This window comes from Myxine glutinosa, chromosome 2, assembly GCF_964187855.1.
Source record: "Myxine glutinosa chromosome 2, kmMyxGlut1.1, whole genome shotgun sequence".
NCBI classification, from domain to species: Eukaryota; Metazoa; Chordata; class Myxini; order Myxiniformes; family Myxinidae; genus Myxine; species Myxine glutinosa.
The window spans coordinates 164,071,974-164,097,916 of record NC_136262.1 but is presented as its reverse complement, the minus strand read 5'-3'; the positions used below and the strand labels follow the sequence as shown (position 1 = coordinate 164,097,916).

The 25,943-nt window shown below is 43.9% G+C and overlaps 2 protein-coding genes across 3 annotated transcripts in view; both read right to left on the bottom strand.

Annotated features, from left to right (window-relative positions):
- The window catches only part of LOC144890982 (protein FAM200C-like), a 1,200,974-nt gene that overhangs the window by 209,249 nt on the left and 965,782 nt on the right, over positions 1-25,943 (bottom strand). The window lies entirely within an intron of this gene.
- The window catches only part of LOC137421111 (fibrillin-2), a 291,848-nt gene that overhangs the window by 62,660 nt on the left and 203,245 nt on the right, over positions 1-25,943 (bottom strand). For both annotated transcript variants that reach the window (XM_068106839.2, XM_068106838.2), the window contains exons 43-51: positions 11,399-11,524; positions 9,156-9,281; positions 7,477-7,593; positions 6,786-6,914; positions 6,183-6,302; positions 5,856-5,981; positions 4,832-4,984; positions 3,731-3,796; positions 3,498-3,623 (exon numbers count right to left, since the gene is read on the bottom strand). In XM_068106839.2, the coding sequence (XP_067962940.2) occupies positions 3,498-3,623; positions 3,731-3,796; positions 4,832-4,984; positions 5,856-5,981; positions 6,183-6,302; positions 6,786-6,914; positions 7,477-7,593; positions 9,156-9,281; positions 11,399-11,524 (1,089 nt within the window). The remainder of the gene's footprint in view (positions 1-3,497; positions 3,624-3,730; positions 3,797-4,831; positions 4,985-5,855; positions 5,982-6,182; positions 6,303-6,785; positions 6,915-7,476; positions 7,594-9,155; positions 9,282-11,398; positions 11,525-25,943) is intronic.

Here is a 25,943-nt window from a genome sequence, read left to right as displayed (position 1 = left end):
GGTTGAAGGTGGTGGTGGTGTATGGGGCGAAAGTGATGAGGGTGGTGGGAATGAGTTTGAGACTTGTGTAGGTGCGTGGTTTGTACCTCCGCCACCGAAGGTGGATGGAGGTGATGTTTTCACCCTGTTTGTCTGTGAGCCGGATTTCTTAAAATAAATTGTGGACGGATTCAGTCGAAACTTGGTGGACAGGTTAGGTGTGTCCCAAGGAAGAATCGATTCGATTTTGGTGGAAATCTAGATATGGATATGAGGGTTTTTTGGGGGATAGTGGGGGGTTCAATTACCACGATGATGAATCTCGAATAGCTGCTGGGAGAATAGTTGACGTGTATTGAATAGAATAGAATAGTTGGGGTAGATAGGAAAATGTAATTCGTATGTGTCCTCTATGTAAGGCGAGTCAAGGCACCTAGGCAAGGTAGGGAGAGGGGTGCATTTGGATTTTTCAGTGGTTCGCATGTGGGCCGATAATCCCCCCTCGTCCGTACTCTGAATACAAGGTGGCAAATGCAGCACTGGCCATCACAAGGAACCCTGAAGCACGCTGTCATTGGCGTGTTGCATGGTATCGCGTCATTTGTTCAGATGGCACCAGTGGTAATACCCCGTCGACATGACATCGCAATGGTGGTGGCGATGTCCAATCTCATTAGCTGGTGCTGGGGCAACAGCGAAGAAGGTTTGAAGGTGCAGTCCGTCCGTGTCTGCTGCGGGAGGTGACTGAAGACTGTAGACGGACTCGTTTGTTTTCTTCTTTCTCTTCTCTTCGTCTCTGAAGTCCAGACAGTCTTAGTCTCACTCTCTGGGAAGTCTAGTCACACAGCAGTGGAGCAAGTTGAGTGCTTACACTCTCTATGGGGTCGGTGTCGTCAGCGTGCAGAGAGCGCCTTGGTGGATGGCGGAGTGCTGACTTGTGCCACCCTGCAGTCTTTCGCCGTTTTTCGTTCTGGAGATCTGCTGACCCGTATCCTTCAAGACCTTGCCTGGTTTCTCCCCTTTGTGCTTGAGTGTAAGAGTGCATGTGGTGCCATACATTAATTTATTGTATCAAGTGTATTTTATTTTTCTGCATGTGCATTCATCTATTTTTCTCTACTTATTCTTGTCCATCTATCTGTCATCTCGGCATTCTCCGTTTGTGTTATCCTGTCTCTTTTCAATAAACCTGTTATGGATATGTGTCACCTGATAGGCACCTTATCTCGCTCACCACGACCAAACCATTCAGTGATTGGTAAATCCCTGGGAGAAATATAAATAGGTGAACGAACTCTTATTAAGGGACCGGTGGGATTTACAGCGGCCCGCAGAAGTACTCATCCCCTTACGATAATGCCACATTTCGATGAATTATGAATTATGTAGAATTTTTTTTCCAAATGAACTTTTTTTATTCATAACTGAAGACATCAAACTAAACACTGTTATAGTTGAAGGAGGTTACATGTCAGGAATACCTGTAAAAACATGTACAAATCAAAATTCACTGGTTGTAAAGGTATTCAGCCCCTTTGGTAAGCAGGGGTGGAAACACCTTTTACAGCAATGACTGTGATGAGTCTTTTTGGGTAGGTCTCTGCCAGCTTTGCACAGTGAGATGGTGAAATATTTGCCGATTCTTCAGGTGAAAATTGCTCTAGTTCTGCCAGGTTTGATGAGGATCGTCGACTCGTCGTTGGACTGCAATCTTCAAGTCTCGCCATTAATGTTGATTTGGATTCAAGTAAGGACTTTGACTGGGCCACTCAATAATATTCACTTTCGTCTTATTCAGCCACGCCAGTGTGGCTTTAGCTTTGTGCTTCGGATCATTGTTCTGCTGAAATGTGAATCTTCTACCCAGTTTTGGATTAATGGCTGACTCAAGCAGGTTTTCATCAAGGATTCTCCTGTACTTTGTACCATCCATTGTAAAGTAATTGTTGGACTTCCAGTGACATCCCAAAACAGTTTCCTGCTTGCCCGGCTGCTGAGTTCGGATGGGCGACCTGATCTGGGTAGAGTCTGGGTGGTATGATACGTCTTCCACTTCTTAATGATGGATTTCACCGTACTCAAAGAGATAATGACCCTCTCCTGAACTGTGCTTCTCCACCACTTTATGTCCGATTCTTTGAAAAGCTCCTTGATGTTCATGTTTGCCTTGTTGGTTGACCAAGTGAGTTGCACCTTATAACTCCTTTGATAAGGGGGGAGCTTAATTTTAAAGTTAAAACCACTGATTACATACAGATGAAATCTACTGCACTTATTTTGTAACCGTTCAGACAAAAAATTTGCTCCTGAAGTGATTTAGGGCTAATTAGGCAGAGGGTTTGAATACTTATGCACCTGAGAATCATCAGAATTTCTCTGTTAATCTGACTTATTCACATTTTATCTGCATTTTTTAGCTTTGTCTCTTGTGAGTACTTTGTGAAGACTCTATAGATTAGGTTTGCTTTGGAAGAATCATGAAATAAGCTCAGGTGGCATCAACATGTGAAAACTTTGGAGGGGTGTGAATACTTTTGCAGGCCACTGGACATCTCGACCGAGGGCATGTCTGCTATGTTGTCCACTCGATCGTGATTTCCTTTAATTCGGCCATTCACAACGCACATCGCTTCATCGAGGCGGGGACACATTCATAGACCCTGATGACGCAACCGTATTTTTGAATACTAAAACTTGTGTTAACTTTACTTTAATGTTGTTTTTTATTTATTGTGTAATAAGCAGAGATTTGCTGTTTCAAGTGATAGTGATATACCATAATGAACAAAATTTCAGATGCAAAATACTTCCTTCATATTCTTGCAAGGTTACTGCATAAAGGCATCTCTAAACATATAAAGAAATGCCAATGCAATATTGTTCGATCAATAAGATATCTATCTATAATTCCAGTAATCTCTGTCTGTCTGTCTGTACGTCTGTACGTTTGTTTGTTTGTCTGTGACCGCTGTTTCTCGACAACTACCGGTCCGATATACTTGAAACTTGCCAGGTATATTGCTGGGGACCCGAGGATGTGCCTTTTCAAGGTTTCATATTAATCGGACAATTACTTACCGAGCTATGTCCAAAAAACGATTCAACCAATCAGAGAGCAGCGAACGATCGCGTGTGCCGAACGTGGAGGACACACTCTGCCTCGGATGGCACATTTGAGAGCGTATTCATTTATTTCACGTTTGCAAACTATGTTGGCGTTAAACTATGTTTTACAACTAATAAAAACGAATTTGCGATTCATTCGCTTTCCTGCGCGTTTGTGTACGCGATGGCGATTTCTTTACCAAACTCCGGAAGCCGTTCGCTTTGGACCGAACCATTGCATGTAAATAGAGGGGGGGGATTGTCACCGTACTCGCAAGCCGTTCGCTTTGGACCAAACCATTTCATGTAAATAGAGGGGGGGGATATAATTTTAGATATATATATATAGTACGGGCATGCCCTAGTAATATCAATGCCAGCAATATGCAATGCTCAAACCCGTGGTTCCTGACCGAGGCAGTGGTAGCCGCTCTCGTCGAGATTGAAGCCGGTTGAGCATTCACAGCGAAATCCTCCATCAGTGTTGATACAACGGCCATTTGAGCAAATTTCGGGGTTGTAAAAACATTCATTTACATCTAGGAGCAAAAAGACCATTAAACATTGCATCTGTTTGGACATTTCTGAACATTGCCTGTCATGATTGTGTAGAATCAAAGAAGATGAATTGAGATCGTTATCGTACCAATTCGGTCACCATCAGGACCACCAACCATGCCCGGGCCGAGATGACACACTAATCGGTAGGCCTCTGAGAGAACAAACAACATCAGAGCAGTATAAGAAAATGAATAACGCAAGATAATGAAAATATCAAAGTTTGAACTTATTATACGAGTAACATGCCACCAAAAGTCATGGAACATGACATCATTTACTGCCATGCATAAGCCTTAGTGTGAGGTCATTTTAGAACTTGTTGAGCCTCCCTGTGCATTAATCATAGCCTGAACACAATCCTCAAACGATGTGATTTTCTGATGCCATTTGAAAGTTTGTCCCTCATTCTTTCACATTCGTTGTTGTCCGGCCATCACACAGACCCTGCCGACAGAGTACGTGAACATTGTGTCCCCCAACCTGCCACTCCACAAAACCTGTTTCCACATTTCAAGGCCCCAGGATATCCATTTGTTATCACTTCCAGTGCAGCCATTCATTGACCGTTTTCTCACAATAGACTTGTTGGCTGACCTGCTTCACAAAATTACCTCTTCCACCGAAGGTGGATGGAGGTTATGTTTTCACCCCTGTTTGCCTGTTTGTCCGTGAACAAGATATCTCAAAAAGTTGTGGACAGATTCGGCCGAAATTTGGTGGAGATGTAGCGTATGTGACAGGAGAAACTATTAGATTTTGGTGAAGATCTAGATCAGGATCCGGCTACTAGAATTTTTTAATTGATTCTTCACCATTGGAAGATAGGGCCAAAAACGATACATAGCACGATGTCTTAAAAATTTGTAGATGGATTTGGATAAAACTTGGTGGACGTGTTGGTTAGATGACAAGAACAAGCCGATATCGATTTTGGTTCAGGTCCGAATCCAGACCCGGCCAGACCCGGGATATAAAACGTAAACTGTTCAGCCTGGCGGAGGCATGTGCTCTACCGAGTGCCGTTCTAGTTGTATTTTAAACCGTTTTACTGGTATTGATATTTCACAATATAGATACCTAAAACAGTTCTTCAGCCTTTCATAGTAAATTGCACTCAAGGTCCTGATAAATGTATGCACCATTATTTGTATTAAAGCAATTCAAAAGACAATTTATGGAGTCTTACCTTCATCTGGGGTGGGGCAAGGTTCACATGGCTTTCCCCAGGCTTTTCCTGGCATCATGCTGCAGCAGCACATAGATTTAGTGTTGTTGTAAGGCTTGGGGTTGGAGCAAACGCCATTTTTGAACTCCGCAAAGCAATATCCAACCCTCTGATCTAGAAGTAGCAACCATACAAAGTGAATGAACAAACACCACTCAAATAAAACAACAAAAACATTTTGCCAAACTCATGGCCTCTCTTTGCTTTCTCTTCCTAATTTGTTGCAATTATGATGGTTCGCAGTTTAATGCTGGGTGCTGGCTTCATTTACATTAGATATTGGATAAACTCCCTTGTTTTGTTGCTGGCTTTATGGAACTAAATGTTTTAAGCTTATACCTTTAGGATGATGCTAAGACCTTCACCTCGGCCTTTTAGCTGATTGCATGCACAATGATTGTGAGCTGGTACATTGTAAATGAATGTCTCATATTTTAAAATGTGCATGCACAAAATTATCTCTTCCCTCTCTACTAAAAAGTCCAAATTTTTAGGGAAAGCCATGTAAGGCCAAGGGTGCAGAAGAAGAAGAAAAAGTTTCTCCAAGCTGATTTGGCTGACACGACCCCCGAGTTATTCTCTGCGTACACGGCTTTTCGCTCATTCATAAGCACAAACAATCCTGAGTTATAATGTAAATTAAAACAGGCCCAATATGATCCTTGCACATGACTGGTGATTTGTGCAAATAAGAGCAGGAATTCACTCACAAACACACACACACACACACACACACACACACACACACACACGCTCGTTTGCTTGATCATCAGTTGTGGTTTTGACTCATAAAACAATAGGTAGGAGTTTAACTTGGCTTGTACTTTAATAAATAAATAAACCTATAAACTCAACAAATGTTATTACTACATAAAACAATCAGTTGCATTTGTGCCGAAGTGTAGAAGTTGGAAATGTCGTTGGATTGAGGAGTGGACCAGCCCTTCCCTTCCTTCCAAGCCTGCGAATGTACCCACTGGCTCACCAATGCACTTCCTTCCATCTCTAGAGAGCGTGTAACCTGGGAGGCACTCGCAATTGAAAGTGCCAGGCACATTGTAGCACCTTCCGTTCAGGCACAAATCTTCTTCCTCACTGCATTCATCAATTTCTGAAATCGCACGCACAGTTCAACAGCAACGGCTTCCGTCACCGAAAGTACAAATTATTTACTTACAATATGTGAAATAATCAATAACAACAACAAACGAGATGTCTCGCACATTATTTGTCATCCGCACTCATGCACCGCAATGCAACAAAAGTTACTCAAATTCAACATGAAGATTTTGTATCGCATTTATCAACATACCCTCGCAAGTCTGACCCTTTATTCGATAACCGAGTGGACATTTGCACTCGAAGGAACCGTCTGTGTTCTGGCAGGTCCCTGGTGAGCACTTTGGTGGCAGCTGATTACATTCATTAATGTCTGAAAAATATTAATAAATATTTATATCGTTCTCATTACATAACATGCATGAACAATCATTAAAGTGAATAACGAAAAAGGAATGATTAAAAATGTGTTTATTTTAAAAACAAAATGAAGTTAACAACAACAACAACAAAAAACAATTTAGAATTTTTTTTAGAAAAAAACATCATAGGTAACAACCATGTATTCTCACAGGTTAAATTTGATTAAAATCCCATGAACTCCAATAGGATAATAGGATATTTTTACTCGGGATATTATCAATTATTATTTCAGAGCCAAGTGCTGCTGAATGCTGACGATAGGTGTTATTCGCAATTGTCAGGAAGGGGAAGATGATGTCAATGATGCTTTTCAACAATCATAGTAAACGTTTCAGCACATGGAATTGCTATCACACCATCACATTGTTGAAATAAGCCCTAAATGGAATAGGACCGCATTGATAATGAGGCCATCACACCATCAATAACGCACCTCTGCAGTTTTTCTCATCGGCGGTGAGCTTGTAACCTTCTTCGCAAGTACATTGGAACCCCCCGACTGTATTGATGCAACTACCGAACCTGCATATGTGTGCTGAAAGTGTTGTGCACTCGTCCTTATCTGAAAGGGAAAACAATGAATTTAGTTTTACTGCACCTTAACAACTGTTTATTCCTTTGTAAGGGGTTTTATACACCATATGGATTTTATTATATATCTATATATATATATATATATATATATATATATATGAATGAATGAATGATCGTTTTAAGGCCATTTTCCCCGCTAGAGCAGGGGTTAGCCTTGCGGGCCCCATGACAATCATGGTTCCCTGTTTGAGGCAATGTTTTTATGGCCGGATGCCCTTCCTGACGCCAACCCTTAGTCGCCTCTTACGATGCGCAGGGATACGGTGTACCTATTCTAAATCGGGGTACACACTGTGATCATTCATCCCAGCAAACTGGTACTCAATTTGCCGACCTCGGAAGGATGACAGGCTGAGTCAACCCCCCTGGCGTTAATTCAGCGATCGACCGGGATTCAAACCCAGGATCCTAGGATCCCAAGCCGGCATCCTAACCGCTAAGCCAACACCAGGCTAACAACACCAACACACACACATATATATATATATATGATACCAAACTTGAATAGCAATCTAAACTTAAATTCTCACCGATACAATCGTTGTTGGCAGACACCTCAAATCCAGGGTAGCATTGGCAATTAAATGAACCTACGATATTCCTGCATGTTCCATTACCGCAGGGATTGCGTTCACATTCGTCCTCATCTGAAAATATTTCAAAACGAGAAAGAGCAATCAGAGATTCTAATAGTATAGTACATACTTTATGGACATACACACGTTCTAATAGTGTGCACTTTATAGAAAAACTAGACTGTCCTTAGAACACGATACGCCGCACAGTGTTCAAGTACATACAGGATGGCCTTGCCATTCATGGGGGTTACATTATTGAAAATCACTGTGATCCGCATATCCACAAACTTAGGGGGTAATGGGGAAATTATGGTTCGTGACTTCAACTTAAAAATTTGTCCAAACAGTACCTTTAATTAACATGTTTGTGCATTGTTTTTGTAGTGTTTGTTTTCATAAATAAAAGGGTTAAGAACATAAAATACAGATTATTTTCTTGAGTTATTAATCTTATTATTACTATGACTATTTTGTGTGTAGCCCGCGGCTGCTGGTTGCATCATTGCTGGGAGCACAGCTGTGCCGCTGATGCAGTGCCCCATTTCCAGTAATCTGGTACTCATTTTGCCAGCCTCAGAAAGATGACAGGTTGAGGCAAACCACCTGCTGTTGTTTAACGGCATGATAGGGGCTCAAACTCAAGACCCTAAAATCTTAAGCCAGCCACCTTAACCGTTAAGCCAACATGACGAACAATTTCCTGTCTGAAAAAAAACATAAAATAAAGTATATTTTCTTGTGTTATTAAGATCATAAAATTTACTGCTAATAATAATGATGATAAACTTGATCCAATGGCGCGATTGCAATGTTGATGATGGCGAGGATAAAGACGAGTTGATGGAGCCGATCAGGACAAACCCAAAATGGCGGAATCTTCTTCACCCCGACACACATGCCCTCTAATTCTATATATATCGATATATTGCATGGTTCTTGGAAGTATTATGAAGGCGATTAGTTTTATACAGTGTTCAAGTTTATAATAATATTTAAAAAGAGGATTAAAGGTGTATAAAAAAAAACATCTGGGTTTCACCGCCATTTTTGCAGCGGCTGTTACACCACCCTATCCAACACGTTACATTATTTATTGGTGCCTGTTATTTATGTCCCTTATAACACCCTTAAAAACAGTAGGTTTCCTAATTGGAATGACTTTCCATTTTGTTTGACTGTCAGGCAGGCAGACAGAGTAAAAGTATTTTGTCATTCTTCTCTGCGCATGCACGGTCGCGATGAATTCCAAGTCAAGGTACGTTAAAAAATGGGAGTGTCATTTTATTCATGTTCAACATTCGATTTAAATACGCTGTTCCTCGATAACAAATTGACGATCATAACGTGATAAGACAGACAGACACGTACTTTACGTGATAGCGCGTACTTTAGAGACTTTCATTGTAATTGTACATACTTTATGGACATGTTCTGTTGAAAACAAAAGATAACGTGTATTACTAGCTACCACCAGGTGGCATTTGTGGCAAACGTCAGCACATTATGTGTTGGGAGACAAACGAACAAATTGACCCAAATTAAATGCCCTCTCCTCTGGCGAGGGTAAAAAAGCACGACGACGTTTGTGACTATATGCTGTAACACAAGGGTGCAAAGCTTCTAGGTCTTACCAGTGCACATGGTGTTGTCTGGTGTTGGCTTGTAGCCTCTGGGACAGATGCACAGGTAACCTCCTTCAATGTCTTGGCAATATCCAGGGCTGCATATGTTGGGTTTTTCCAGACATTCGTCACGATCTGCATCGTCAATGAATACAAGGGTTGATTATTATACATTTTAAACAACTGATTCCTTTTAACAACACTTATTTCATAAAGTCCTCTCTGTTTTTACCTTTTGTTGAGATAACATCAAAGCATCACATTGGAAGATCAACATTATGCCAGTACCTAATAAAAAAAGATACAAATGGAGGAATGCCTCTAAATTGCACATTGACCATCATCTTAATAAAAAATTACTTTAATTGACTTGTCTAATGTCCCAATGGTTGGTGCAGAGGCAGTACACTCACTTATGAGTTGTGCATCATACGGGTTTGATTCTGGGCCTGACAACAATTTTTGGAATGGAGCTTCACAAGCAGGATGTTGAAACACAAAGTGCACCATTCCTTAGATGGACCTTAAACTAGGTGTCCCATATTCTACCATTAATTGGTAGACATTAACGATCCCCGGTGTCCGTGAATTATTTATACGTAACTTTTTAATTAAAAAAAAATTAAAAAAATTATACATAACAATCATGGCCAAATTGCAGCCTGGTGTTGGCTTAGCGGTTAGGGTGCCGGCTTGGGATCCTAGGATCGAATCCCGGTCGATTGCTGAATTAACACCAGGGGGGTTGACTCAGCCTGTCATCCTTCCGAGGTCGGCAAATTCAGTACCAGTTCACTGGTAATTCCCTGTGTGTCGCAAGAGGCGACAAACAGGGTTGGTGGCAGGAAGGGCATCCGGCCATAAAACATTGCTTCAAAAAGAGGACCACGGTGCCCGGAAACGGCCAACCCCTGCTCTGTGGAGGAAAATGGCCTCTAAAGGTGATTCAATCATGGCCAAATTCTAGATTCTTCCCGAAACCTACAAGCAGCATGACATTAGTGGTACTATACTCCTTCATAAATGGCAAATAAGCTGGAAGTTGCATTTTAACGTGTCACTCATCACACACTTCTGATGGAGCACTGTGTTGCTGCCCTCTCCTAAATGGGTTGCCTGATAACCAATGAAACAACAGATGGTGCAAAGGAGACAGGACAAACCAGCCAAGCAAACAACACTGATATAGCAGGTATACAATGCCACACAGCTTTACCACACCACACTAGTTCGCCATTCCTCCACGCAATACAGGCACACTGCCACGCACAATCGTTATTAACCATTGCCGGTTCACCCACAAAACACACGAGGTGGATACTTTGAGAGCTGGTAGGTCTCCGTGTCACCTCCTGAAACCCAACCGCATGTGGCAATAGCAACCAACAACAACATGCATACACGCACACAGACAGACACACACACACACACACACACACACACACACACACACACACACACACGGAGGTGGATACTTTGACATTATCTTGGATGGCTCTGTTCCACCTTCTGAAACCTGCAATGGAGATAACATCCAACGACACACGATCATCCTGCAAGCATACCATACCTATACACCATCCAGGGAACCCACAAAGGAGAGGGCAGTAAAACAGTGCATTGGCAAATTAGACCAACACATGGAAAAATTCCTGAACTGGATGATCAATCCAGGGTCTAAAGCGTCTTTAGGGGGTCTTTTGTGACCTAATATACAAATCCTGTTCAAATTTCAAGGTAATTGAATGAAAATTAACAATTGTTTGAAGCCATGACCTAAAAAAACAATAGACTTTCAAGTTTTTATTGGTGAACCAATTCAGTGACCCAACATGCAAAAATATGTTTAAACTCGCAGAGTATCCACAGTAAACGTCACAAATAAAGGATGGTGGAGCCACTGACCATGGTTTCACCCTTATTATGGGCTTGTCAGGATGACATATCACACAATCGTTTGCCTGTGATCATGAAAACCTTGTCGGTTTAATATTGTATTAAACCTCCTTGCTTGATAGACCAATAAGGCACAGATTGCGCTTCATAACAGCCGAAGCTGCACGATCTGTGAGCAACAACGGCCGTCTGCCACATGATTTGCCTCTGGCCCACAGTCCGTAAATCAGGAGGGGGAATTTCCATCGAGCGTAATAATGATCACCTTGCTTATTTCCACACTTATTCCACACAATAAATATTTTTAATGTACCTATATGGTGTATACGCTTTTATCATAAGGTGCAAAGGCTCACCAATACACAGTCCAAATGGTGAGCGCTTGTAGCCGGGCTTGCATTCGCAGCTGTAGCTGCCAGGTATGTTTCTACAAACTTCATTCAGTTTGCACATCTTGTCTCCACTGGCACACTCATCTATGTCTGTAGGGAGGCAGAGAGCATACTTGTTCAGTACAAGTCAAATAAACTAATTGTTCATGGAAGTTAGGAATGTGTGGATGGGCAACATTTTGAAAAATCGTTTTCTATAAGAAGTTATATAATTAATTAACCAGAGTTGTGCTATAACCACAACATTTATTATTATTTGAATGGAGATTTCTCCCCTTTGTAGATTCATAAAATATAGCATTTTCCTGCAAATTTTGTAAAGAATTCCAATTGCTCGGGAGTTTTAAAATGCAAAGACCCCTTGCTTTTTTAAATAAAGCCCTTGCTTTTTCTTGCATAAGGAAGTATGCATTGGCAGTTCATGCTGTAAGATGCCCTCTAGGGGTTGCAATATAGCTCAACATAACAGTGACAATATATATATATATTGTTACGTTTGTAGGGGGTAGACAATGATTACCTTAGAGCAGGGTCGGCGTCATGGGGGGGCATTCGTGGGCCATGCCCCCCCCAATGAGTTATTGTGCCCCCCCCCCCCCCACCCGCAGGCCAAGCCTTTGGCGCCAAACTTTGCGTTTTATTAATTAATTTATATTTATCATATTAAAAGTGAAAATCTTTTCGCTAAATGAAATGAAATAAAAACAAAAATAAGAAAAGAAAAAAACACACCCTGTTGGTCATATTTGCATCAGGTCACATTTGAGGAAGTAGTATGCTCATTGACGAGGAGTGTAATAAGGTGTGGGACATGGCCACGGCTGCCAGCGCATCACTGAGACCTGCGATCCCCAAACGGAGACGCAAAGCGAACACAAATATGGATGAGTATGTCGTTATGGGGAACTACAGGACACAGGGATGATGACGAAAAAATAGAACTTCAGAGACTGCCACACAACACTATTGATTCAGTGCTTGGAGAGATGGATCACAGATTCAGCGAGTGGAACTCACACGTGGCTAGTGCACTTGTTTCACTGAATCCAGAAAGTGATACATTTCTTGATGTAAAGACTGTGAAGCATATTATGGACCTGTCACGATCGCCTATAATTGACACAGAGTACGAAGTTGCTAAACAGTTTTTCAGCTCACAAAAACAATCACAGCCAATCGAGGGGGATTGGACTACACAGCACATCCTCTCAGAGTACCACACACATCTGATCGGAATGCCCAGTGTACGGACTGCTTTCAAACATGCCTCAACATTTGGTGCCTCCACAGCAATGTGCGAGAATTCATTCTCCACTCTGAGAAACGTATTTTCGGACCACAGACACGCAATGCTCCACAAAAGAAAGGCCCAGTTGGTTCAGCGAGCGTTTGAAAGGGACTTAACCCGAAAATGCACAACTGAGTGGAAGGACACCATTCTTAGGAGGTTCAACACCAACACTCGCCGCCTGCAACTCTTCTAAAGGTAAGTAAAGCCATGCGGTTAATTCACTTTATGATGCCAGCCTTGGCTTTCATGATTATTACGCAAAATGTTGAATGATTTTTGGGTCTGTCTGCATTTATTCGGTAAGAGTGGCGAAAAATAGTCTATTTCAAATGATGGTCCATTGATGCGCACAGTGTAGTGAGTGAAAGAGTGAAAGAGTGAAAGAGTGAAATAGTGAAAGAGTGAGAGACAGAGACGTGGCTTGCACGTAGGCTATATTTTGTGCAGTGTGGGGGCACAGTGCTGTGTGTGTGTGTGTGTGTGTGTGTGTGTGTGTGTGTGTGTGTGTGTGTGTGTGTGTGTGTGTGTGTGTGTGTGTGTGTGTTAAAGAGAGAGACTTTGCAGCATGTTTTAAAATTGTAACTGGGTTGGTGTGTTGATTGTTGACGGCAAACTCTTATTATCAAGCATTTACATCATAGATTGAGTTCTCAAACGGCAGTTTGTGCCCCCCCCCCCCCCCCACGGTTACCCGAATGCCCCCCGATTAGATTTGTTCTGACGCCGACTCTGCCTTAGAGCCAGGTAGAGTGTATAGATTAGTGTGCTCCGACTGTCGTGAAGAAGAAGAAACCTCGATGTATCATAAGTAGGAATTTGTGTAGGCCGTATGTCGGGTAAGCTTGTATCTTTGTCCCCATGAGAGGGGTGGGGTTTGTTAATTAGCGAGTGATTATGGGTAAATTAATCCCCTGTATGTAATTGCCTCTGTAAACTTTTCCTGTGTTCCTTATGACACCACACTACGCACCATAGCCAAGCCAAGCAATCGACACCATAATAAATGACACTAATTAAAAACCAACCGGAAAACCAGGCATCGAGCACATACCGCGAATAACATTGACTTGGTGGGTGCATAGGCACAGGCAGGGCCATGAGCCATGCCCCGAAAAGAGCAGTGATTGGACCGGGATTTGATTGGCACAAGCACTGGTAAGATGGGACTCGCTGATAGGAGCGGACACGGAGACGACGTGGGATGACGTCAGAGCCTGAAGTAAAGTAGTTGGAATGCTGGACATTTTGTCTTCTTGCAGCTTCTTGTTCTGGATCCCATAGCGAACGGTCGCTTATTGGCTCTTCCCTGAGGAAGATTCATCACGAACGGTTGTGTTCCGACATCTTGATAGTGATCGTGAGGAGGAGGAATTGCGGACCGAAAACTGCGGTTTCCCGCGTGAGGATGACGAAGATAAGCGCGGCTGGAAGAGCGAACTGTGCATGGAGGCCTGATTTTTTTCCTGCCCACGTGCTGCGTGGCAAAGTGTGTGGTTCCCGCCAAGGCCTCAGACGATGTTGACGATTCCTGACAAGATACACCAGCAGCTTAGAGCTAAGTGCCACAAACCACAAATTTATTTTCCAGTTATTTTATCCTTTGTCTGTATTCGGGTCTGCATGGGATCGCTCCAATTAGGAATATAGTTTTATCGTGTATTATTTTGTGACCGGCATTTTGTTTAATAAATCCAGTATTTTTGTACATTTTAATTCCATGTCTGTTTGAGTTGATTTATCCAGGTGCGAAGACGTCGGGTGGAGCCGTCCAGGTAAGCTAGTCACCCCCTTCTCCCTCGCATGTAACGAAGGCCCGCCATTGAATTAAACGCCTCGGAGTGTTAAGTTCGTTTGGTCATCTGTGTCACCCTGCGGTGTTCACTACACAGGGTAGTCACACAACAGTATATATATGTGTGTGTATATATATATATGTATATGTATGTATATATATATATATATATATATATATATATATATATATATATATATATATATATATATATATATATACATACATACATACATACATACATACATACATACATACATACATACATACATACATACATACATATATATACATACATACATACATACATACATATATATATATATATATATATATATATATATATATATATATATATACATACATACATACATACATATATATATATATACATACATACATACATACATACATACATACATACATATACATACATACATACATACATACATACATATATATATATATATATATATATATATATATATATAAATATATATATATATATAAATATATATATATATTGTTGCGGTTTTAGAACCCACACTTTTGTAAATATGACATCACTTGTAAATATCCCATTATTAAAAGGTTAAAGGTAGCACCCCTAGTTAGTCCACAAGCAACACGTAGGCCACCATAGAACTTCAGTTATTTCATTAGTATGTGTTTTAGATAAGGCCGTGTTTCCAATAGTTGAACCTGCGTTGCATCAATCAAATAAGAAGTAGGCCCATTTCATTTCGTCCATTTTGCGACCTCCCTCTCCAAGCGACGCCATTACGCGCCCCTACAGTCAGTGCCTCATAGCTCGCTCAAACGACGCCATAAGCCATGTGGTTCGGCCCGAGGAAAAAGGGGGCGGAACGCCAAGAAGAAGGTGTGGCCTGTCAACCAGCCGTCAAAGGCGTGGCCGGTAAGCCCTCACCAGCCAACCAGGGCTGAGGTAACATCGCTGGCAGGCGTGGCTTTGTGGAGCGCGGAGTGATCGCATGGCGCGTTATATAAGCGCGAACGCAAAGCCCTTTCACGGACTTGGTCGGGAGAGTGCATTGCAAGCGGACTACTTGTCGGGAGCGCTGGTTGCTTCAAAAGACTGATACGGAGCGCACATTTGGGAGAGGACTCACTCGCTGGCACTGATAAGAGGACTTAGAGAGAGAGAGAGAGAGAGAGAGAGAGAGAGAGAGAGAGAGAGAGCGTTTGGCACAAACGTACAGATATTACGTACGCAGCATCCCAGTTTCTCCCGTTATATAAACTGTCCGCTCGCGTTGAACGATACGCGGAGCTGCCTGCTGGGTTTTGCCGCTGGACTGGAGCCTCACCTGGAGCCTGGACCCCATCACCGGATCCATCTACCTGACCACCCTACCAGCTACAATCCCTGTGTGAGTGTGTATGTTTGTCTGGGGTATTAGAGTAAGACTGTTTTAAGACTGCCCTGTGTTCTGCTTCTTCCTCTTCCTTTCCTGTATATTCCTTTTGTTTCCTCTTCTTCTGTACATTTGTGAATAAACCCATCTTTGTTCTTCCTACCTTCTGGTTTCCTCTCCATCCGATCGCATCCGTCCTTTCTCTCATTGGGTAAACGTGGCACGATCGCAACCGCTCAGAATCGGGTTTAGTCTCTTTGTTAATAGCTCGGATCGCGGATTGCTATCCGCTCGGCATTTTCCATCATATCCATGGTTTGAGCGGGAGTTATTCCCTCGTTTCCGGCTGGCGTTAGTACTTAGGTAGCAGCGAACCCCTAGGCCTAGCAAACCCTACCTAACGCCGCACCGGGAAGGACGTTATAACTTCCAGGACTCGGGACGGCCAGCTAAAGAGACAAGGGGATTAACCCCCCCTTGATAAGGGGAGTGCCGACCCCCGAGATCCGTAACAATTGGTGTCAGGAGTGGGATTTGGAACCTGGAACTAAATTTAGTAGACCAAATTTTGGACACCAATTGTGATATTGGCCGTAACAATTGGTGTCTGGGAGTGGGATTTGGGGCCTGAACCAAATTTTCTCATCTGTGAAAAAATTTGGTCAAAAATTACGAGCGGCCGAAATTTTATATTAACATCTAAATTTTGAGTCGTGCCATGGATAACCAAGGCGATCGGATGCCGGTGGGGGAAAATGAGGGGGTAGAGGAAGGGTTAGAGTCAACCCAGGGCCCCAGGGAAGAAGTGGGAGTAATGGAAGCGGGAATTGAAGAAGGTGCGGTCGTGGGGGTTGCAGGCGCACAAAATGGCGGCGCCTCGCACATGGCGGCGAGGGCCGTGCCCGCTGCTCTAAGGGGGGGTGGGCGATATGCAGGCCCTCATGGCACAGCTGCAGGCAACCATACAAATGGGATTGAAAGACGGGTTAAGTAATATGGGAAACCAAATTGGGGGATTGAGTAGGGAGATGGGAGAAATGAGGGAAGTAGTAAGGGGTAACATAAATAACTTGGAAAATAGAATGGGGGAGCAATTGGGAAGTCACATTGGGGGGTTAGAAAATAAATTTGGGGGACTGGAGAACAAATTAGGGGGTCAATTTGAGGACGTGGGTAGCCAAATTAAGGAAATGAAGGACGGGTTAACGGGGTTGGAAAACAGAATGGCCACCCAGGAGAACCAAATGGAAGGAATGGAGGACGGGTTAGCGGGGTTTGGAAACAGAGTGGGCGGCTAGATAGAGCAGATGGGGAGGGACATAGACCGCAGATCGGGCGGAAAGGTTGCGGGGGTACGCGACGAGGTAGCGCGACTAAAGGAACGCGGGAAAAGCGAGGCTGAGCAAAGCACAGCTGGGTGGACCGGGATAGAAATCGCGACTCGGGGTGTGAAAAACCCGACGGCCGCCGAATTGGACAGGGCAAATTCATATGTGCCGGTGGTCGTCGAGGACAAAGAGAATGTAATGGTGATCGTGGAAATTGGGGTTGGAGAGACGGCAGGTATGGAGGATATATCGGAGATTGAGATGGAATGTGTACAAAGTCTGTATATACATCATGATGCCGTACTTCTTAACCAAATGGGAAGTTTGCAGATGGTGGAGGAGCGAAGAAGAGGAAACGCCAAGGTGAGTAGGGTGGTGTATAGCGCGAAAAGGTTTGGCGCGAGAGGATTTTTCGCGCGCTTGGGATCCCGGCGTAACCCGGGCGCTTGTGGAAGGTCCGTGGTGCGTTGTGTGAATGGAAATGGCGCGCGTGTAAGAAAAAAGTGTGCGTCAAAGAGTGAGTGTGTTACAGAGTGTGAAAGTGGGTTGGAAGAGTGTGACACGGAGAGTGAGATGGATGAGGAGCGTGTGCGAGGATGCACACCTGAGTTGGTTGTGGCGAGTGTGCGGGAGAGCACACCAGAGCGCGTTATTGGGTGTGCAAAAGAGTGCACACCCATGGGTAAGGGTGCGCTGAGTGGGTGTGCAACAGAGTGCACACCCGTGGTGGTTACGGAGTACGTAACGGGGGTGAGTGCACGCGAGGATTGCGGGGAGGAGAGGTGTGTAGCAGAGGAGTGTGTGATGATGGAGTGTGCGAGTAGAATGGATGCGCAAGAATGTGCGCGAGCGTAATGCATGAAATGTGTGGAGTGTATGGGTGGCGTTGGAGCGCCGCGTTTTGCGAGTGAGAAAAGGAACGCGTGGTGTGGGCATGCGAGTGGAGCATCGACGCTGACCGGGGCAGCTGGTAGGCCGACGTATAGCCGACGCGAGCTCTCGGGGCACGGTGTTCTTGGTGTGCTGCGGGGGCCGGCGGGGATCGTGTGGGCATGCGAGTGGAGCATCGACGCTGACCGGGGCAGCGGGTAGGCCGACGTATAGCCGACGCGAGCTCTCGGGGCATGGTGTTCTTGGTGTGCTGCGGGGGCCGGCGGGGATCGTTGCTGCGTCGCTCCTGCAAACCCTAACTAACGCCGCGCCGGGAAGGACGTTATAACTTCCAGGACTCGGGACGGCCAGCTAAAAAGACAAGGGGATTAACCCCCCCTTGATAAGGGGAGCGCCGACCCCCGAGATCCGTAACAATATATATATATATATATATATATATATATATATATATATATATATATATTGTTGCGGATATGGGATTTGGCCTCCATCCATATCCGCTTGTAAATATTCCCCTATTTCCCCAATACTCCCCAACTATCCCCAATCCCCCATTCCCTAGTCCCATTGTCTGTAAACAACACTCTGTAGCCCCGACCTTCCCCTTTTTCCCCCATTAAATGTCGTGCCCAGGTTCACCGCATCTCACGTAGACAACTATAGGACATCTTGCTAGTTATTCTTAGTCTATGTCAGTTAAGGACTCGTTTCCATTAATTCTGACTCTTCGTTGCACCAGAATGTGATTGTATGGCACCAGTAGTAAGTTTAGGACCTCCCCATACCTCCCCGCATCTCTTCCCCATGAAGGAACTACAACAACAACAACAACTACAACAACAGCGGGGGCGGCGCGGCGGCCGCGCGGGGAGTGTGCGTCCTCACTCCGGCTTGGTTAGCCGCCATTGCCCATGTGCTCCGACGGGGTTACCACACAGGGGCTGACTGTCAGCTCCTTGTCAAGGGCGGAGCCCGGTAACCCCCCCGCACCCAATAAGAAGCGGCGGACCGATTCCATCTGGGGCGGAGCTAACGAGCCGAGGGCGTGTCACTCCCCGCTGGATATACGCAGCCACTTACCGGAGGTGACGTCAGATGCGCCCCCAGCTTGGAGAGAGAAGTCGCCACCTCCAAGCGCTGGATACCTCCCGCCTCTTTGGACCGGACCGAGTCGATTCTGCCCCTGAGCCAAGGTGCACCTTGAGCCATCGACTGCCTGCCCCTCCTTGCCATCAATCCCTGTGTGAGTCAGTCTTGTCCCGTTTGTCTGTGGTCTGTCGGGAATAAGATAAGACCGTGTCTAAGTGCCCACCTTTCTGTGCTGTACCTCTTGTCCGTGTAATCTAAACATTCTGCAAACCCATATTATAACCTCCTCCGGAGGTCTTGAGAACTGTACCCCTGGTGTCGTGTCATTTAACCCAGCCGTTGTGTCCTTTCCTTCATTGATCTAGCGTAGCGCGATTCGGCCAACGTTCGAGTGTAATCGGGTAACTTGTGCGAACACGGCGGCCATTCCGCTCGGCCCACCATAACATCAAAGTCGTGTCCGTAACAATATATATATATATATATTATATATATATATATATTATGTATATATATATATATATATATATATATATATCTATGTCAAGTAGTAGATTTGTTATTGCCTAAAGTTCAGTTATAGACGTTGGGTGCTAATGTGTTATGATTTATATGATGTTTAAAAATGCTATTTCATAAAGTTAATAAAGGGTTTTTGCTTCGTTTTAGTTTTGGATGAGAAAAGGCTCGCTGAGGTCATGCTGAACAAATTGTATACGTGTGCTTTTTTCGAGGCTGGTCGTAAAACCACGCCCACATGCGCTTGTTTTTGCGTAATGCTAGTAGAATGACATGATCGTTAACCATATATATTTTGTTTTAATCTCAGCAACGCATGACTCTGTATAAACATGCTTTGGATTACTCATGTACACAAACCCATAAAATATATGGGTTTGTTTGGCTAAGCATACACTCTCCTCTTTGTGAGTTATATTTCTGTTTTCTCGGAGCCCAGAGAAACAATTGGTCCAAATGATAAGGAAGGGCTGACTCCCCCGAATGATAACGGTGGGAGGGACTCTCGCCAGTCGCTTCGTTCTCTCGGAGATTTTCTGATAATCGTATTCGTATATAAGTGAATGAGAATCAATGCGTTTTCAGGAAGGCTTGACTTGGCATGTTCTTGCTGTAGCTTGCTGTAGATGTCTTGTCTCCTCCGGATCTGTATAAGTTGGCTTTAATAAACTGCGTCATTTTTCAGGCTATTTGTGGACTTCTTTTGCAAACGAAGAGCTGATTCTTCACAGATGGTACCAGGAGTGGGGTGTCAACAGACGCGGAGGACGGGAAACGGAGCCCGAGGGACAGGAGGAAGGCTGACCTGAGGCCGGCGCCGGCACGTTGATTTGATTAAAGGTGGGAGTTGTTTTATATCAGAGGGCTATTATTCCAAATTCGTACCTTCCTCCTTCGAGCGGGTTCAGTCTCCTTGTCTTCCGCGCTGTCTGCACTCGAACAGAAATTGTAAGTAAAGGCTCATTTAGGCCTCAGAATGACGTAGCTTCGTTAAAGCCAGGATAAACAAGTAAGGATAAACCAGTAAGGACTTAACAGTAAGCTTAAAGTTACAGTTAGCACCAGGAGGGGAAAATGAGGTCGGACAGCCATATAGGCTGAAACCAGGTGGCCAAGATTTTTCCAGGAAGGAACAGCCCAGAGACAAGATGGGGTATGCCATTGCATGCCAGGGAAGGAGGGCTGTGGTTAACTTAGACGGCCAAAGGGACATGGCCAGGAAGGGTGAAATGCGTAGGTACCAGGTAGGTTTGACAAGAAGGTAGTGACAACTACGAGGTCAAGCCAGGAAGCTCTAGACTAAGTTCTAGACAAGAGGTCCAGATAAAGCAGGCCAGGATCTGGTGGACAAGAGAAAATAAATAAGCTCACAGGAAATGGGCCAGGTGGCCACAGGGTGAGAAGGACAGGTTAGGTTTTGAAATATTGAAAATTGAAGCAGGAGCTGCATTGTAGGAATTTGAAGCTTCAGAGCCAAAGGAAGCAAGTTCAGGAAGCAAAGTTCAGGACAAAACAATTAAGGAGGTAGTTAAACAAGTAAATCAGCGAGTGGTGCCGCTGGACCAGATACCAGACCAAGACCCCCCACCCCCCCAAGACCTGAGCTCAGTCCCAGGGCTCTAGGCAACACCCCAACACCCCGCCCTGCCTTCCCTTTTTTTTTCACCTCAACCCACCCCCCGTCCAACCAGTCCCAAAAATCCTTTTCCTTGAATGAGAGACGTAACATGAATGAGCAAAGATTGTTTGGGAGTGGCTGGAGAAAGGCATGATTTGAGTCAATCTGAGTTTCGCGCGAAGAATGGGAGACTCACTCGTATATGAATGAGGAATGAATGTATATTGGGATGTTAATTGACGTGTGTGTCTGGCCAATGTGTTTGTCTGTGTGTCAAGTGCAAAGCAGAGGGTTTCGGTGTGAAACTTTGTAAGCGATCTGCTCGACTTGGGGGAAATTCAGGCCGGGAATGTCCATTTTAACGTCTATCCGAGAGAACAGGCGAGGTCCTGAACTGAGTCCGGATTTTCATCTGTTTGGGAGTTGTTTGGGAAGCGAATTGATATAAATCGGGTCAGGAAAGCACCCGGAGTGCCCTTGTCGATCTACTGTTGATATGAAGCGGTTTCTTGGAGATGGTTGCAGAATTCGAATCAATATGTGTGTTTTACTTGAATTGAAGAGTTCATTCAATGACAGATATTGTGTATTGTATGTGTGGGATGTATCGCTGAGGCAGCTCACCTTTGGAATTGGTGTCATATAGTGCATTTTGGATCAGAGAGGTCAAGCGTCGGAGATCCTGTTTTTTTGCGATGTAAACCCCGCCGCGAACGCGAATAGAGCGGCGTGCAGGGAGTGTTGGGATTCGTGTGGAGGCACGAGGGTGCGCGCCAAGACGGGGGGCGGCGTGGCGTCGTCGCGTTGAGATGGTTGTGCCAGGTCGATCGGCGATCTCTGAATTTAAATCGGATTTTTGTCATGTGTGTTGTGAAATTAAACGTCTATCCGAGAATCCTGGCAATGTTCGTTTAATTATCTGCTCAGAGTGCCGGCGATAACTCGCCCACTCTCAGAGGAGGATGTGTGCCCAAATGCATTGTGGGTCATTTCGACTTTGCTGGATGTCGGACGTTCATGTCAGACGAGCCATGTCGGAATAGTGGCCGGCTGCGACATATATGCCAGGCAATGTCACAGGACGAATACGTTACTTATAAGATGGATTTTTATTTAAGATGGATTTATAAGATGGATAGATGGATGGATTTATTTAAGATGGCTAAAATAAACGATTTCAAGACAGAGTAATTAATTTCCGGAGCCAAGTTCCAACAGGAAGTCTTGTTCATACAGTAAGGTACAGTGCGGAGTGGCGGCTGGAAGATGCATCGAGGCATTTGTGTTGATGAAGCGTTGTGCGAACGAGGAGGGATGTGCGAAAGGTGCACCAGGTAGAGAGGTGCTGCATTGTAGAGCACGTACGGAAGTTCCTGGACGGATTGTGACGGTTGTTGGATTCGTAGGAGCTAGCATTTTGCGATGTAGAGCCTCAATAAGGGTCATTTGTCTGTCTGGATGTGGTTCTTGCAGGGAATGACGCCGGACTTGTATTATTTGCGGAAAAATAAAGCGCTGGTTGACCAATTCGAAGTTTGACCTTTTAAAGTTTAGTTGACCTTTGTTCGAGATATGCAAGGGAAAGGTCAGAGGTAATTCACTAACCTTGGAAGAACGACAGGCGGAGTCAGTCTACAGGGTGTTGCTTTAACGACAGGATATATAGGACTTAAATCTGGAGAATATCGGGACATTATATTGTGGGTAAAACCAAAATCATGTACATAATTAGTGGACAGAGAATATCGAGTTTTGTTGTTGAAAGGCCATAAAACACCAACCCCATGAGGAACGAAATAAATGGAGAGATGTTGGGATCACATGATGGTTAGGATTGAAGAACAACCTACTGGGATTTCAAACCTGTGTTTGGGTCTGGGGCAACTGGGTGATGGGCAATAGTGTATGAGTGAGTAATTATGATCTGTTTAAGTGTAAGAGGCGGTGGAGAAGAAAGGGGTGATGAAAAGTTATTTGTTTAGTGTGAAGTAGGTTGGTTGCTTATTTGTCACAGTAAGATGAGAGTTGTGTTTTTAAGCTTGGTCTTTGAATGAATTGTTGCTTGGAATGTGTTGATTGGAAAAGTGATTTCTGATCGCTGATCCGATCTGGTTTTGAATTGTTGATTTAATTTTGAATTGATTGGAGGTAATAAGGATTTGTGTTGATTTCCTGATTTGAGTTCATCTGGAAACAAAGACAGATGGGATTAATGTGTATATCAGGAACAATTTGGAAAAGAAATATGGATATATGACATTACTAAAATATAACCAAGCAATTGAGAGTTCTTGGGTTAATGGGATATAAATAAATGCATCTACAAGTTGATGGTTTATAAAAAATTTAGTTCTGGATGATACTTAAACGATGAACAATGTTGGCAATATACAAAGAATGTGACTTGTTTTTTGGGGGGCAAAGTTATGAGTGGTTGTGGGCAAACGAAGATTAATTTAGATTTATCATAGTTAAGTTCGAGGAAGTTGATTTGAAGCCAGAATTTCATTTGGATGCCAGAAAGGAGAAAGGAGATGCTGAAAGCCAGAAAGGAGATGCTGTTGTCTACTCTGAATGACAGGTGGCGGTATCCAGGGCGCTGAGGAGTTTGTTCACGTTGTAAAGTTTGTTTATTTAGTTTGTTTATTGTAGAGAAGAGTGCTTTTGGGATTCCGGAGCCAGAGTGGATAATTTGAGAGTAGTAGGTGGTCCATGCGAAGCTTGGGAGTGAACTGATTTGGGTTTAATAGGCACAAGCTGGTCTAAACAGGGTGAGGAGGATGGTGTGATTGATGATGTCAAAGGAGGCGTCGAGGTGAGGAGGATGAAAATGTTGAGGTTGCCGGCGTCAGAGGAGAGAGAAGGTCGCTGGTGATTTTGAGGAGAGCAGTTTCAGTACTGTGGCTGGAGCAGAATCCGGATTGGGATGTTTCATACAGGTTATTGGCAGAGTGGTGATGTTTGAGTTGAGTGGCCACAGCACGTTCCAAAACTTTTGACAGAAAGGGTAGATTGGAGATGGGTCTGAAGTTATTTAGGGTGTCAGGGTTTAGTCCAGGGTTTTTCCAGAATGGGGGTGAAGTTTCACGAGTTTTTGGGGAAATCGGTATGTGAAGCTGGATTAAGTTGGAACTACTGGATGAGCCATGGAGATGGATTGGGTTTTGTTGTTGGTTGTCTGGGTGTTCGGTTGTTGCATTGCCAAAGGTTTCTGTGTGGTGGACACACTGGTTGGCTGTTGTCTTGTGTGACGTGGGTGGAGATGTATGTGGCTGTGTGTGGCTGCCTGGAGGGGAAGGCGGCTACAGTGGTTGATATTGGTTGTGGGTTGTCCGGGGTGCTTCGATTTGCATAAAGGGTGAAGATTGGGATATTACATTATTTTAAGTAAGTATTGGTATGAGTAATTACATAAGTAATTATGAGTTATTATGAGTAATTAGTGGTATGAGTATTAGTTATGAGTAAGTGATTATTTTAGTAAACTTACATGTTTCGCTGTGTTGTGGATCTGGGGACAAGCTAGTTTGATGGGTACCCTGGGGTCTTCGGCGTGTCTATGTGTTTGGCTGTCTGTCACACCGGACTCTTGAATGGGTTTTCATGAGACGAATTTCAGACATAACAGTGAGAATCTATTTTGAGCGAATCACAGTGGGTGAGGAAAACATTGTGTGTGACCAGACACCAGAACTGACCAGAATTGAAATTGGAAGTAGACCAGGTTATTTCTATTATTTGTTTATTCGTGAAAATAAATAAATAATAGGGGGAGGTTAATGGAGGTTAATGGTGGTTTGTTTGTGTTAATGGAGGTTAATGGTGGTTTGTTTGTGTTAATTCTAGTTGAAACTCTCGCTGAAGTAATTTTCGTTTATTTTTATTTTTTGATTCGATTTGAGAGTTGAGATGATTGATTTTTTATTAATTTTATAATTTTATTTTTATTGATGTTGGAAACAGGTAATGGGATGCTGAGAGAAGGATTGAATTTAATTTGAATTGGACTGGATTAAATGGGATTGAATTTAAAAATTGAATATTGGATAAAATTGGATCCACTTGAAAAAAAGTGGATTAGGAAATTGGAGAAAAGGTGTTCTATGAAACTATGAATTGAATGAATTGAATCTATGAATTGGAGACCTGTAGACCAGGCGCTCCCAGGAGACTTGTGGACCAGGTGTTCCACCAGAGGAAAAAGACCAGGTGTTCGTGGAGCACTTCACCTGCAAGAACGCCTTGGAACCAAGGTGGAAGGGACCAGTCCAGGTGTTGCTGACTACACCAACGGCAGTCTTTTGCGAGGGCAAGACTTCGTGGATCCACGCCACGCACTGTAAGTTGGCCATACAAGCACCAGACACCACACCCCCAGAACACAGTAAGGATGGGCCTAATCATAGGTACAATACTATTGATAGCGACAGCAGCTAGGGGAAACTCCGATTCCAATAGATGCGAAAACGAAACCCGACACCTCACCGTAACATGGGGACAAAGAGTATCACCACCATGTTTCGAACAGAAAGCCCTGCACACAAATTGGGTGAACATAAATTGGCTAGCACTGTCGGCAGGGCCTGGACGCGTTGGCATGAT